The sequence below is a fragment of the Theropithecus gelada genome, chromosome 13 (genome assembly GCF_003255815.1).
Source record: "Theropithecus gelada isolate Dixy chromosome 13, Tgel_1.0, whole genome shotgun sequence".
NCBI lineage: Eukaryota > Metazoa > Chordata > Mammalia > Primates > Cercopithecidae > Theropithecus > Theropithecus gelada.
In genome coordinates, this window is record NC_037681.1 from 45,059,652 (window position 1) to 45,073,490 (window position 13,839).

Below are 13,839 nucleotides of genomic sequence, written 5' to 3' on the forward strand. Positions count from 1 at the left end.
AAAAAGGTCTAGAATTTTAAAATATTGGTAGCTAGCGTGTTTCTTTAGCTAAAGTGAGAAGCCCTTTTCCCCTGGCAGTGAATGTAGATTCTGATTATAGAAGCCCTACTTCTCAGTTGTTGTGAGGAATAGGCCTTGGAGGTGGGGAAACCCCTTGTGGCAGCCTGAGCATCCCCTTTGGGAGATTCCCTGGGCAGAACTCCCATTTTTAGTCATATGCTCACAATTGTAATCCCATGGACAGGTGCCAGAGTCAGCTGCACTCAGAGCAATGGCCTGGCAGCAGCTGTTCAGCCATCCATAATTATCCCAGCAATTGCCCATGGCCTGTTCCTTTATTTGCTCAAATGACCACTGAGCCTGGAGTTGTTCTGGTGTTCTGAGAAAATTCCCCTCTTTGGAAAATCTCTTTCTCCTGTTGCAAGTGTTTTAGTTTAGTTGAAATTTCACAATCAGTTTGTTTCCATTTCTGTTTTGTCTTTCAGAAATCCTTTGTTGTTTTAGTCTGCTGCCATGAAAATTTCTTCTGCCTTTCCTTCAGCTGTAGATTTCTGTTCCCCTTTTTCTTTCTTTAGTTATTTCAGTCATGTTTTTGAAGAGAAAATAAAATATAAGTGATAAATCTGCCACTTTGAACCACAAGTCTCCTTGGGTTCGTTTACAAATGAGAAAACAAAGGTCCAGAGAAAAGGGAAACACATAAACACACACAGACAAAAACTTCCCCAAAGTAATACAACTAATATTTGTAGAATAACCAGGATTTAAATCTCAATCCACCTGGTTTCAAAACATGCTATTTGTATGCACATACACACACCCCTCCAAGCATTGTGGCCAAGTGATTTAAATAATTTTGTTAGAAATATTCTACCAGAGCACATCCAGGTAAATACTGCTTTTTCAATGGAGACAGCTTATATGAGGGTATTGTTGATCAGAATGTGTACAGCATGCCTCTTTGGCGGTACCTTCAAAACCTTTGCTATGTCCTTTTAACTATCTTCAAATCCCTATTCTTTGAGGGTAGATTTCACTTTTGAAAATGTCCAGAGTTATGTGGAACCAAATATGTTGATCTAAAAAGAATAATGCTTTTTTTTTTTTTAATCAAAAACTAAAAATAAGTGTACCTATGAGGAAACTTAGTTTCTTGAAGGACATGTGGACTGATTGAGTTCCTGAAGAATTCCAGAAATATTTAAGCATTGACATCACTGGAATAAGTGAATGACCATGTGAGGCGGTTGTTTTTGTGTTCTGTGAACATATACATTCTGGGATAATTTATTTTAATGTTATTAATTTGTAGTACATCAAAAATATTATATAACTATAAACATCATTATGTTCACATGCAACATTTTCAGTACTTAAAAAGATCAATTTTTCAGCCTGGGCAACATGTTGAAACCCCCTCTTTACAAAAAATACAAAAATTAGCCAGGCATGGTGGTATGCGCCTGTAGTCCCAGCTACTTGGGGAGCTGAGACCAGAGGATCACTTGAGCCCCAGGAGGTGGAGGTTTCAGTGAGCCGAATGCACTCCAGCCTGGGTGACAGTGAGACCCTGTCTCAGAAAAAAAAAAAAAAAAAAAAAATCATTTGAGGTTACATTTCATGGTTTTTGTTCATTTATTTATTTATTTTTAGTGATTAAGATATTCACATGATTCAGCATTCAAAAAAATTTTTTAAATATATACTGAAAAATCTCTTTCTAGCAGTATTGTTTTTTCTGTACCTTCAAAAATTACGTACGTAGACTTCCCTTTTTAAAATACAAATAGTGTCATACTATGCACATTAGCTGTTCTGTATTTTAGTCATTTTTTCACTTAATGTTCTATGGATGTCATTCTGTATCAGTGCATAAAGAGCATCTTTATTCTTTTTTTTATAGCTGTACAACTTCTTACAGTTGTGCCACAATTTACTTAACCAGTAGCCTGATAGGTATCTTTTGCTATTACAGAGCTATAATGAATAATCTTATATAGAGATAATTTACCACATGTGACAGTATATCTGAGATACAAGTTCTGAATAGAATTGCTGGGTCAAAAGATAGATATTGCCAAATAGTCCTTTCCAGCAATTGTTTCAGCTTACACCCTAACTGATAATGTTTCCATTTCTGTATATCCTTGCCAATACATTGAATTATGTACTTTCTCATTTTTGCCCATCTGATGGTTTTATTTTTTTTAGGTATCTCAATGTCATTTTAATCTATATTTCTTTTATCGTGAATTAGATCATATTTGAATGATTTTATATATTCATTTATGTTCATATTCTCTATTTACCTATTGTTTTGTTGGGTTTTATCCTATTGGTTTATAGAATTTTTTATATATTAGAAAAATTAGTTCTTTGTCTACATCATGTTTTGAAAAAAATAAAACACTGTAACTACTGTGCAGTTACTGCCAAATGCAACCCAAAACTAAGCCAGAAACTTCCTTACCAACAGCTGAAAAAATTAACTGTGAATATCAGAATCAGTAGATACTAAATCAACTGTTAGAAGAGTAGAATGTGCAAAAGCCACCCTTATGGTTAAGAAAATGCTCTCTACTTGGTGTACAGAAATTTTTTTTCTATAGCCTAATCTTGGAAGTGACAGAAATTTTTAAATTATTTCTTAATATAAGGGTTTTTGTTTGTTTTTTGTTTTGTTTTGTTTGCTGGATTCAGTGTCCCTTTTAGCTATATTTTAAATGGAGGAAGTATGATGTCGAGCCCTTTGCAAAGATAACAAATGTTAATAGCTTGATCAGGGGTTCCCTAGGGCTTGTTTTCTGCCCCTACTTCAGCTGCCTGTTTCCAGCAGAAATGACTGTATTGTCTTGTGTTACATGTATACTTACTCATGTTTGTATCACAGAAATGACCAAAAATATTTCATTTATTCTCTGGACAAAGAGAGAGAGCCTGTGCATTTCCTAGAAGAAATAGGTGAAACAAACCACATTTTTTACAGAAGGCAGTTTCTAAAGGAAGTCGTAAAAGGTTGAAATGACTTTCAGAATAAAAACCAACTTCTTTTAAGCATACAGTCTATCCAAATAAAACTTTTTATTGAATCAAAATTTTATTAGTATGGGGATTTTTTTGTTTATTTTTGTTTGCTTAGTCACCAAACTCAGTATGTGAGTCTTATTTTGAAAATATTTTATCCAACTTATTTTCTTAACATTTTTTTCAAGACTAGTAAAATTAGATACTGTGTCCTATTATTGAGTCAAATAAACTATCTTGTAAAACTTGATAGTAGACACTGGACAGCCATGTAAATTTTCTTAGACTTTTAAATTAATTAATTTTGGTTATAATAATTAAGATTAGATTTATTGAAGTAAGATTAAGGAATTAACATGTAGGCAGAGCAATGGGACAGTTTTAGATAACCTTTGACCAACTTTCTGATTTAAATAATGACAGAAAGTAAGTGATTATTTCCCATTTTTGTTGTTGTTTTAGTTTGGTTGTTTCTGTTTGTTGTGTTTTTCAGAATCCTACAGAATTTGATTTCTCTGTCATTTGTCATGATAGAGATGAGGTTAATCGAAAGCTGTAATTATATACATTTAAAAGTAAATGTGTTTTTATAACTTTTATTTCTCTCTTATACTAAATATTGACTATACTTCACTTAAAAGTGAGCCTTGCCTGAATTATGTAGTTAATAATGTTCGGTAACTATCATTAAGTACATTTTGGGAGGCATCCTTAAATCTACTTATTCTTCATTCATTCGAATGAGGGATTCTACCTCAATAAGCTTTCCCTTAAAACAAACTCCAAGGCTATTTTAGTTCTTTTAAAAAGATTCTGTTTGGGCTACTATAACAAAATACCACTGACTAGGTGGCATAAACAACAGAAATTTATTTTCTCACAATTCTGGAAGCCTAAAGTAGTTTTGATTTCTTCTGAGGCTTCTTTTCTTGGCTGGGAGATGGCCCTCTTCTCTCTGGGTCAGGGTATCCCTCTGTCTGTATTATCTTTCTCCTAATCTCCTCTTCTTGGAAAGACACTAGTCTTACTGGATTAGGGCCCACTGTAAAGACCCATTTTGACTTAGTTACCTTTTTAAAGGCCCTGTCTCCAAATATAGTCACATTCTGAGATACCAGGGGTTAGGACTTCAGCATATTAATTTGGCGGGAGGTACAATTCAGCCCATAACAATGATCAATTAATATATATTCATTTTAGGTTAATCGAAAGCTGTAATTATATACATTTAAAAGTAAATGTGTTTATATAACTTTTATTTCTCACCATTGGTTGGTTGTAATACCAACCATTGGATGATTATTTGTAATAACCATCATAGAAAGAAAAGTAGCCTTTAATCTGACTGCCTAAAGTGGATCTAAAGTGTGTGTGTGTGTGTGTGTGTATATCTGTGTGTACCCTCCCAGAATTTTTTTATATTAATATATATGAAATAGTTTATAAAAACAGAGTCATCTTGAAAATAATGTTTTGGAATATGTTTTCTTTTTTCATTTAACAGCACATTGTCAGTATCTATGCCATAATTCATTCATCAGTCCCTCAACTTCTGGAATTTAGGTTATTTATAAATTTTTTTCTAGTATAAATAGTACAGAGATGACCATAAAGCTTTCCAAAAAAGCCTTACAGAAAAACTTTCTAAAATGCATATACTGTTTTCTTCAATTACAAAACATAATTCGACTTCTTTTTTCATTTGAGCCATCATTATAAGTCTCAGTTCTTATACTGTTACTGTACAGCTGTATTCTAAGATTAGCAACTGTAGAGCTGTGTTCATTTGCTACATGGCCTCAGATTCTAGTTTCTGTTCCTACCCCTGATAGAATGTATTTTATCTTTTGCTCACCACTCTTATTTCATGGTGATGACACTGTGTTACTTAAAGCATATTCTGTTACGATGTGACTGAAAAGCAGATAACCAAAACTGTTAAATTTATCTTTAAAATAAATAATTTCTGACAAAGTCCTGAGTGATTCTGGATAACATTAACCTATGTGCAAACTTTAATATCAGATTTTCCTTGATTCAGAAATCTTTTTTCACTTTCTCATTTACTTTTTATTATATGGTCATACTAGATAGTTTAAATTGCTGAATAAATGACCTTTGTATCATTGAAGTCATATTTTAAAGGGGAAATCTCACTCTCCAATATATTATTTTTGAAAATACTATCATTTTATCCTCCACTAAGATAATGACTTCTTACCTTTTCTTCTTCAATCAGGATTACCTGAGCTGGAATTGGAAGCAATTGATAACCAATTTGGACAACCAGGAACAGGCGATCAGATTCCATGGACAAATAATACAGTGACAGCTATAAATCAGAATAAATCAGAAGAGTAAGTAATACATTTTGTATTTTATAAGATATCAGATACCAACTTCTAAACAGAGAACTATTTTTTCCAAACTAGATTTCAGTCTACAGTGGTATTTTGTGAGATATTAATAGATGTAAATACTTATTTAAAAAAAAAAAAAAAAAAAAGTGGGCCGGTGCAGTGGCTCTGGCCTGTAAATCCTAACACTTCGGCAGGTGGAGGCAGGTGGATCTCCTGAGGTCAGGAGTTTGAGATCAGCCTGGCCACAATTGTGAAACCCTGTCTCTGCTAAATATACAAAAAATTTGCCAGGCGTGGTGGTGCGCGGCTGTCATCCCAGCTACTAAGGAGGCTGAGGCAGGAGAATTGCTTGAACCCGGGAGGTGGAGGTTGCAGTGAACCAAGATCGCGCCATTGCACTCCAGCCTGGGCAACAAGACTGAAACTCAGTCTCGGGGGGAAAAAAAAAGCGAGGGTAGTGGGGCAAGGGAAAGACACTGAATTAAATAGATTTATTGACTGCATAACCACAAGGCTAGTATACATTGTAATCACCAAGAGATTGATGTAATATGTAGCTATTGTTTTATATTTCATGTATAACTTTAATTGATTACCATGATGTGTCTGGGACCTATGGATGAATTGGCCTCAGTACAATAATTATGTTGCTCTTGAACTTTTAGTTATATTTGTCCAGCATTTCTCTTCATTTGGTGCAAGAAGTTATAAGAAAGGAAAGTATACTTTTTCCATCTACTCAATGTCACATCTTGATTAGAACTGAATTTCTTGGCCGGGCGCGGTGGCTCAAGCCTATAATCCCAGCACTTTGGGAGGCCAAGACGGGCGGATCACGAGGGCAGGAGATCGAGACCATCCTGGCTAACACGGTGAAACCCCGTTTCTACTAAAAAATACAAAAAACTAGCCAGGCGAGGTGGCAGGCGCCTGTAGTCCCAGCTACTCGGGAGGCTGAGGCAGGAGAATGGCGTAAACTCGGGAGGCGGAGNGCGAGACTCCGTCTAAAAAAAAAAAAAAAAAAAAAAAAAAAAAAGAACTGAATTTCTTACTCCCCACAGGCAGCCGTATTCCATAACGCAGAGTGCATCTCATACCTGCCAACCATGGGAAGACTAGATAGTGTTGATTGTGGTTTAGTGCCTTAACTAGGAACTGTATTCCCATTTACCTTCCCAAAGGAAGAGTGCTAATAATTGTATTATTGTATTAGTGTTATTAGGATTAGTTTTATTTTGTATATATTTCTGTTTTATGTATCAGTTGGTATCAATTTGAATTAGACTGTGTATTTCCTACATGTAATCAATGAATAATTTGTTTTGTTGCTTAATACCTAGCATATTTCATTTTTCCAGTTTAATTTCTTTTGTAAATAGTAATCATGTCATGTTAACAATCAAGATGATTTGGTCATCTTTAAAAGCTAAGTAATATAATATGTACTGTTTTGATTGTGGTTCAGTTATTAACAGTTAATGACATTCATAAAATAGATAAATAGAATAAGTAGAATAAATCTGAATATAGGCTAAATGATTTTTTTCTGAGTTTTTGGCTGATTTTGTTTTTACTTTTATTATAAGTTATTTCCCCTTTCTTAACTATGTTGGTTAATTTTCCAGGCTATTTCTGTAACATGAACAATATGGGAACAAAGTTCAATGATTGACAAAAGAACGAAAAATATATTCAAGCTACATACCAAATACTCATTTAATTTCTGCACATTAAACATAGAACATTCCATGGCGTTAGAATTGCCAAGCATCTCAACAGAGAATTTTCTAAGACCAAATCTGCACCTATATATGTATATAAAGATTGAATAAATTATTTGCTATGTCAGTCTGAAACTTTCTTGTTTTTTAATCCTGCAGCCAGTGTATTAGCTCACAATTAGATGAGCTTCTCTGTCCACCCACAACAGTAGAAGGGAGAAATGATGAGAAGGCTCTTCTTGAACAGCTGGTATCCTTCCTTAGTGGCAAAGATGAAACTGAGCTAGCTGAACTAGACAGAGCTCTGGGAATTGACAAACTTGTTCAGGTATTTATTAAAGTCAACATTATTTAACTGATGGAGCCTTAAGAAGCTAGAAAATTATTTTAAGCAAGATTTTAAAATATTGTACCCACTGTGCTTTAGCTGTTTTATAATTTACCCCTTGTGAAACTTATCAAAATATATAATACATAGTGTTTCTTTAAAGAAAAGTATTATAATAATTAGAATTAGAAATAAGTCTTAGCTTTTCACCATGGAACAGAATCTTACAAGCTCCAGCCAGAGTAGAATCCAGATTTATAGCATCATTTCTCATTTTAGAGCTTAATTTATCCTTCATTCACGCTTGTCTTCTGCCAGTATATTCCATGGTATTCCAACTTCCAGGTTAGCCTTTTTTAGATGATAGGGTGATAAAATCACTTTAGTGCATCTTGACCAGCATTTTTAAATAGAGTAGAATAGTGTAGAATACAAAGTGTAAGAATGCATAACCCATAAAAAGAAGTCATGTTTTATGAAACTCCTTTCAGTTGCATATACGCACACACACACGTGCGTGTGCGCAAATAGGTCACAATTTATATTTCTTACAGTGGGTAATAGTGAAAACATTTGGAACCATAACACTACAGCTTTCTGTTACATCAGCTGTGGATTTTTTTTTTTTTTCAAATAAAAGTATGAATTTTATATCTGAGATAGAAAAATGCCTGCTTGATCCTTCCTTTAAGAATCTACTTCCTATAGGCCAGGCGCGGTGGCTCAAGCCCGTAATCCCAGCACTTTGGGAGGCCGAGGCAGGCGGATCATGAGGTCAGGAAATCGAGACCATCCTGGCTGACATGCTGAAACCCCATCTCTACTAAAAATACAAAAAAATTAGCTGGGCTTGGTGGCGGGAGCCTGTAGTCTCAGCTACTCAGGAGGCTGAGGCAGGAGAATGGCATGAACCTGGGAGGCAGAGCTTGTGGTGAGCCGAGATGGTACCACTGTACTCCAGCCTGGGCAACAGAGCGAGACTCCGTCTCAAAAAAAACAAAAAACAAAAAGAATCTACTTCCTATAGTAAGCTATTAAATGTAAAGTTTATTGATTCTTAGGCTTTGCAATGAAGTTTTTTTCCAAACCTTTTAGTTATATTTCATTGATTTGGAGCCTTTATTTTAACTATATTGCCATCTCTGTACGGACATTTTAAATATCTCAGCTATCTGTTACTCCATTTCAAAAGCAGCTTTTATAAATGATTTCTTTAGGTAGTAAACTTCTGGAGAGCATGAATTCAGAATGAATATATGATGATATTTTCTAGAAATACAGAAGCATGTCACTTATTGGCAGAAATTTATTTGTAAAATATTCTGGCTTCTTTTCTAACAGGGGGGCGGATTAGATGTATTATCAGAGAGATTTCCACCACAACAAGCAACACCACCTTTGATGATGGAAGAAAGACCCAACCTTTATTCCCAGCCTTACTCTTCTCCTTCTCCTACTGCCAATCTCCCTAGCCCTTTCCAAGGCATGGTCAGGCAAAAACCTTCACTGGGGACGATGCCTGTTCAAGTAACACCTCCCCGAGGTGCTTTTTCACCTGGCATGGGCATGCAGCCCAGGCAAACTCTAAACAGACCTCCGGCTGCACCTAACCAGCTTCGACTTCAACTACAACAGCGATTACAGGGACAACAGCAGGTGAGTGCTCTTGTTTAGCAGTTGATACTTTTTTTTTTTTTTGAGATGAAATTTCACTCTGTCTCCAGGCTATTGCGCGGTAATGTGATCTCAGCCCATGCAATCTCTGCCTCCCAGGTTCAAGCAATTCTCCTGCCTCAGACTCCCAAGTAGCTGGGATTACAGGTGTGTGCCACCACTCCCAGGTAATTTTTATATTTTTAGTAGAGACAGGGTTTCACCATGTTGGCCAGGATGATCTCAATCTCTTGACCTTGTGATTTGCCCGCCTCGGCCTCCCAAAGTGCTGGGATTACAGGCATGAGCCACCACGCCTGGCCAGCAGGTGATACTTTTTAAAGGTATATTCCAAAACTCTGTGCAAGGCAGCCCAGTTGCTACAATAAAAGTGTCAAGTCCACTCCTGGAACCTTCATGAAAGATTTGAAGAGCCGTCCTTGATCTCCTAGGAAAGGGATAAGGGGCCTTTCACTCAGTTAAAGACAGTAGGCTCCTAATAAAGTACTTTGAGACCTACAACTTAAAGACAATTTAATTTTTATTTGTTGAGATACATACCATTTAAGAGGAACATCATATGATTGTTAAATTAAGAGAACCAGCTTAATTTACAAAGTAGACCATCAAGAGATACTGTTTATGATTATTGGAACAGAAAATAAAGTTTATTTATATTGTTTGAGGTTGGAGAGATTGATGCCTAGTGATGTTATTATATTAGGAGAATGAAGGAAAAGATAGTTTGGGGGCCTGGGAGTTGTGAGTGAGTTCAGTCTTCTCTCTTATGGCAGGAAATGAGTAGGCGTAGTGGCATAAATATTTAAGATTGTATAAGCAACAGATACGGAGATAATCATTAAGGACCACAAGAGCAAATGGTTAAAAATGTCTGCTATGGACCAGGCGTGGTGGCTCACACCTCTAATCCCAGCACTTTGGGAGACCAAGGCCGGTGGATCACTTGAAGTTAAGAGTTCGAAACCAGCCTGGCCAACATGACGAAACCCCGTTTCTACTAAAAGTGCAAAAAATAAATAACCGGGCATGGTGGCACATGCCTATAATCCCAGGTCCTATGGAGGTTGAGGCAGGAGAATCGCTTGAACCCAGTAGGCGGAGGTTGCAGTGAGCCGAGATCATGCCATTGCACTCCAGCCTGGGCGACAGAGTGAGACTCTGTCTCAAAAAAAAAAACAACAATGCTGTGGAAAGGGGGACCTGAGCTGTAGATTGTTGCTTCTTGTTATGAATCTTGTAGTTTCTAAAATCAGATTTGTATATTGCTTTGAATTTTTATGAAAGTATTTAAAGAGGTTCGCTGGAGACTTACTAATTCAGGAACGAAGAGAAAGAAGTAGATAAATTATACTGGAAAGGCAGTGCGATATAATGGTTTTAAGAATTCTAGTTTCAAGTCCCAGTTCTAAACTTAGGTGGTTTGCCTTAATCAAATGATTTACCTTTTAAAGCCTCTAATTCCTCATCTATAAAAAGAGTCTAATAAAGAATTCCTTTCCCTCACTGCTGGTTGTGTGGAATAAATGAGACAAAACATGTAAAGCTTGTAGCATAATGCCTGGCATATTGTAGCAGTTGATAAATGCTAGCTATTACTATAAAGTTGCATTCAATAAACATAATATGTGATATAAAATGTGCTTCCATTCTGTTTAAAAAAAGGAAGATGATGAAAGAGAGGAAGAGAAAAGGACAACTAAGAAAGGGAAATTTTTTTAAAATGATAGAATAACAATAAAAGGAATAATTTTTTAAATGCTAGGGTGGAGTAAAGGATTCAAAGAAGAATTAAAGGAAGAGAGAGGAAAAGAGAAAGAGAAGGAATCATAAATGTTCTGAGATATTAATTGAAGACAAACTACTTCTTGTAGCTTTCCATTCATCTTTAGATAGAGGGCACCAGAATAAGAAATGCTTAATAGTTTCCCCATGTTTAATTTTTCACAGAGCATATTTAAGGGGACTGTACTAGGTACTATAAAGAATACAAGGAATAAAAGAAACAGGCAACTGCTTGGCTTTTTTACTACAAAACCGGAAACCGTTTTGACTACATACCTGAAAAGTTAAGTAACGCTGCAAGCAGTATGTGATTAAGGGCTAAACCAAAAAAGTAAAGGAAAGTGTAGGTGTGCTACCTTCTCATTTTACAATGTAAAGTTCTGTAAATACTGCCTAATATTAAAGGGTCAATGAGTAAGGCCAGACCAAGGGTCTAGGTCAGGTTCATGAATGAATGGAATGATGATTCATGCTTGGTTCAGAAAAAAAGCTGTTTTGGCTTTCTTTTGCTCCTGAAACAGCTGATAAGCAGAGAAGCCCTGCAAAGGTATGAGAATAAGATGCAAATAGGTGAAAGTTGCTGTTCTTTGCTTCCTTTAAATCTCATGGATGCCTATCCAGAGATGGCATGGTAGCCCAACAGAGTGTAAAGTATCCACCAAGTCGAAGAAACACAGAATTTGGGGCTCACTATGTTATAAACCCCAGATATGTCTATACGCAAAAACAACTTCTACTGCCAACTAAGACAGTAACTCTGCTATCTAATGAGCCACATATCCAGGCCTTTCCTTTCTGTTCTAAGCCATAAGTCTTACTGTTTCAGCAGTAGGTCACTCAGCTTCACTTGTACTGCAAATACTAGGAATTTTCCATGTGTCCACTTAAGGGCTTTCTGTGAGCAGGTCTGGCCAAGGTTCTCAGTCATTGTCTTAGTTAAGATGCTTTCAGCCACAAGGAAAGAAAAAAAGATGAACTCAGCATAGTAAAACAATAAAGAAAATACTTTGACCCAGTTGACAATTCAGAATGGAGACAGACCAAGGTATGGTTACTTCAGAGATTCAGGGATGTTATCAAGGACCTAGGTTCTTTCTCTTTTTGCTCTGCAATCCTTGGCATGCCATGATTACAAATATCATAGGCAAACAAAACCATAACTAGCAGAAGAAAAGGGACTGTTTCTTTCCTATGTACCTCTTTCCAAAAACCAGGAAACTTTTTCCAGAAGGTCTTCCCACCCCATCCCCCACCAAAAAAAGAAAAAAAGGAACCAAAAAAAAATTAAAAAGGGGGAAAAATACTTCACATGTCTGACTAGTCAGAACTGAGTCACATGTACACCCTTAGCCAGTGGTTCGCAGAGACTGACTGAAAGTACTCCTGCATTACCCCTGGAGTTGTGTGATTTGGGATGGTCAGCTGAACAAAATCTATTCTGTCTTCAAGAAAGAAGGGGAGAATAAATGGCTGTGGGTTGGCAATAATAGTGCCTGATTAAATCAAGAAATTGAGGTTTAAATGTATTGTTTAAAGTTATATAGTTAAATTCACAGTTGGGATAAAATAGTGAACTGAGGTAGTATCCTGACTTAAATCCTATTAAATGACAGGTTGTATTTTTTTGTGCGTGACTAAGTACATGTCAGTGTAGACAAAAAATGAATACCATTAGTGCACTAAAAATTAAGTCATTTTGAAATATAAAAAGCAAACATGAGAAAGAAACAGAATTATATGTAAATAATACAACTGTTTATATAGAAAATCCTAAAGAATCTATAGGGAATTTAGAACAAATAGAGTAGTTCAGCAAGGATTTTAGATAAAAGAACAAGAAATAAAAATGACAATTCTTCTTACTAGAAAATTAATTAAAAATACATTCAGACCAGGCACAGTGGCTCGTGCCTGTAACCCCAGCACTTTGGGAGACCGAGGCGGGAGGATCACCTGAGGTCAGGAGTTTGAGACCATCCTGGCCAACATGGTGAAGCCCCATCTCTACTAAAAATACAAAAATTAGCCAGGTGTGGTGGCATGCTCCCAGGTACTCAGGAGGCTGAGACAGGAGAATCACTTGAACCTGGGAGGTAGAGGTTGCAGTGAGCCAAGATTGTGCCATTGCACTCCAGCCTTGGCGACAAGAGTGAAACTCCATCTCAAAAAAAAAGAAATTCACACTGTTGAAAACTTAGAAGACTAAAAGTCATAATTGAAAGGCAAGAAGAATATCCAAATAAAAAATACTCATGAAAGAAATTATATCTTGTAATTCGTTGTTGCTAGTAAAAAGATGACAATTGTTCCAAATTTAATCAGTAAATTCAGTGGAATTCCAACAAAATCTCAACGTGGAATTTGACAAATAGATGCTAAATTTGTTTTAGAAGCATCAATACAATCTTGAAGTATTAATAAAATGAGGGTATACTTGCTCTACTGATATCAAGATTTAAAACAAAGCTTTAAAGATTAAAGCAGGCCGGATGTGATGGCTTACACCTATAATCCCCCCATTTTGAGAGGCTTAGGCAGGAAGATTGCTTGAGGTTAGGAGTTTGAGACCAGCCTGGGCAACATAGCAAGACTCTGTCTCTACCAAAAAAAACAAAAAACAAAAAGCCAGGTGTGGGGATATGCACCTGTAGTCTCAACTACTCAGGAGGCTAAGTTGGGAGGATGGCTTGAGCCAGGAATTCAAGGCTGCAGTGAGCTGTGGTTGTGCTACTCATTCCAGCCTGGGTGGCAGAGCAAGACATTGTCTCTAAAAAAAAAATTAAAACAGTGTGGAACTAGCATGAGGATAAATAGTTCTACCATAATAGAGTTCTACATAATAAAGGGTTCTGCATAATAGCTCTACATAATAGAAAGCCCAGAAACACACCCAGACATATTGGAGAGACTTAATAAGAGACAGAGGTGACAATGGGGAAAGAATGGCATG

General features: G+C 36.3%; 1 protein-coding gene across 1 annotated transcript in view; it reads left to right on the forward strand.

The window, feature by feature from the left end:
* The window catches only part of NCOA1 (nuclear receptor coactivator 1), a 275,560-nt gene that overhangs the window by 227,605 nt on the left and 34,116 nt on the right, over positions 1-13,839 (forward strand). Inside the window, exons 15-17 of the mRNA XM_025354227.1 lie at positions 5,264-5,381; positions 7,265-7,433; positions 8,775-9,089. Coding sequence (XP_025210012.1) covers positions 5,264-5,381; positions 7,265-7,433; positions 8,775-9,089 — 602 coding nt within the window. The remainder of the gene's footprint in view (positions 1-5,263; positions 5,382-7,264; positions 7,434-8,774; positions 9,090-13,839) is intronic.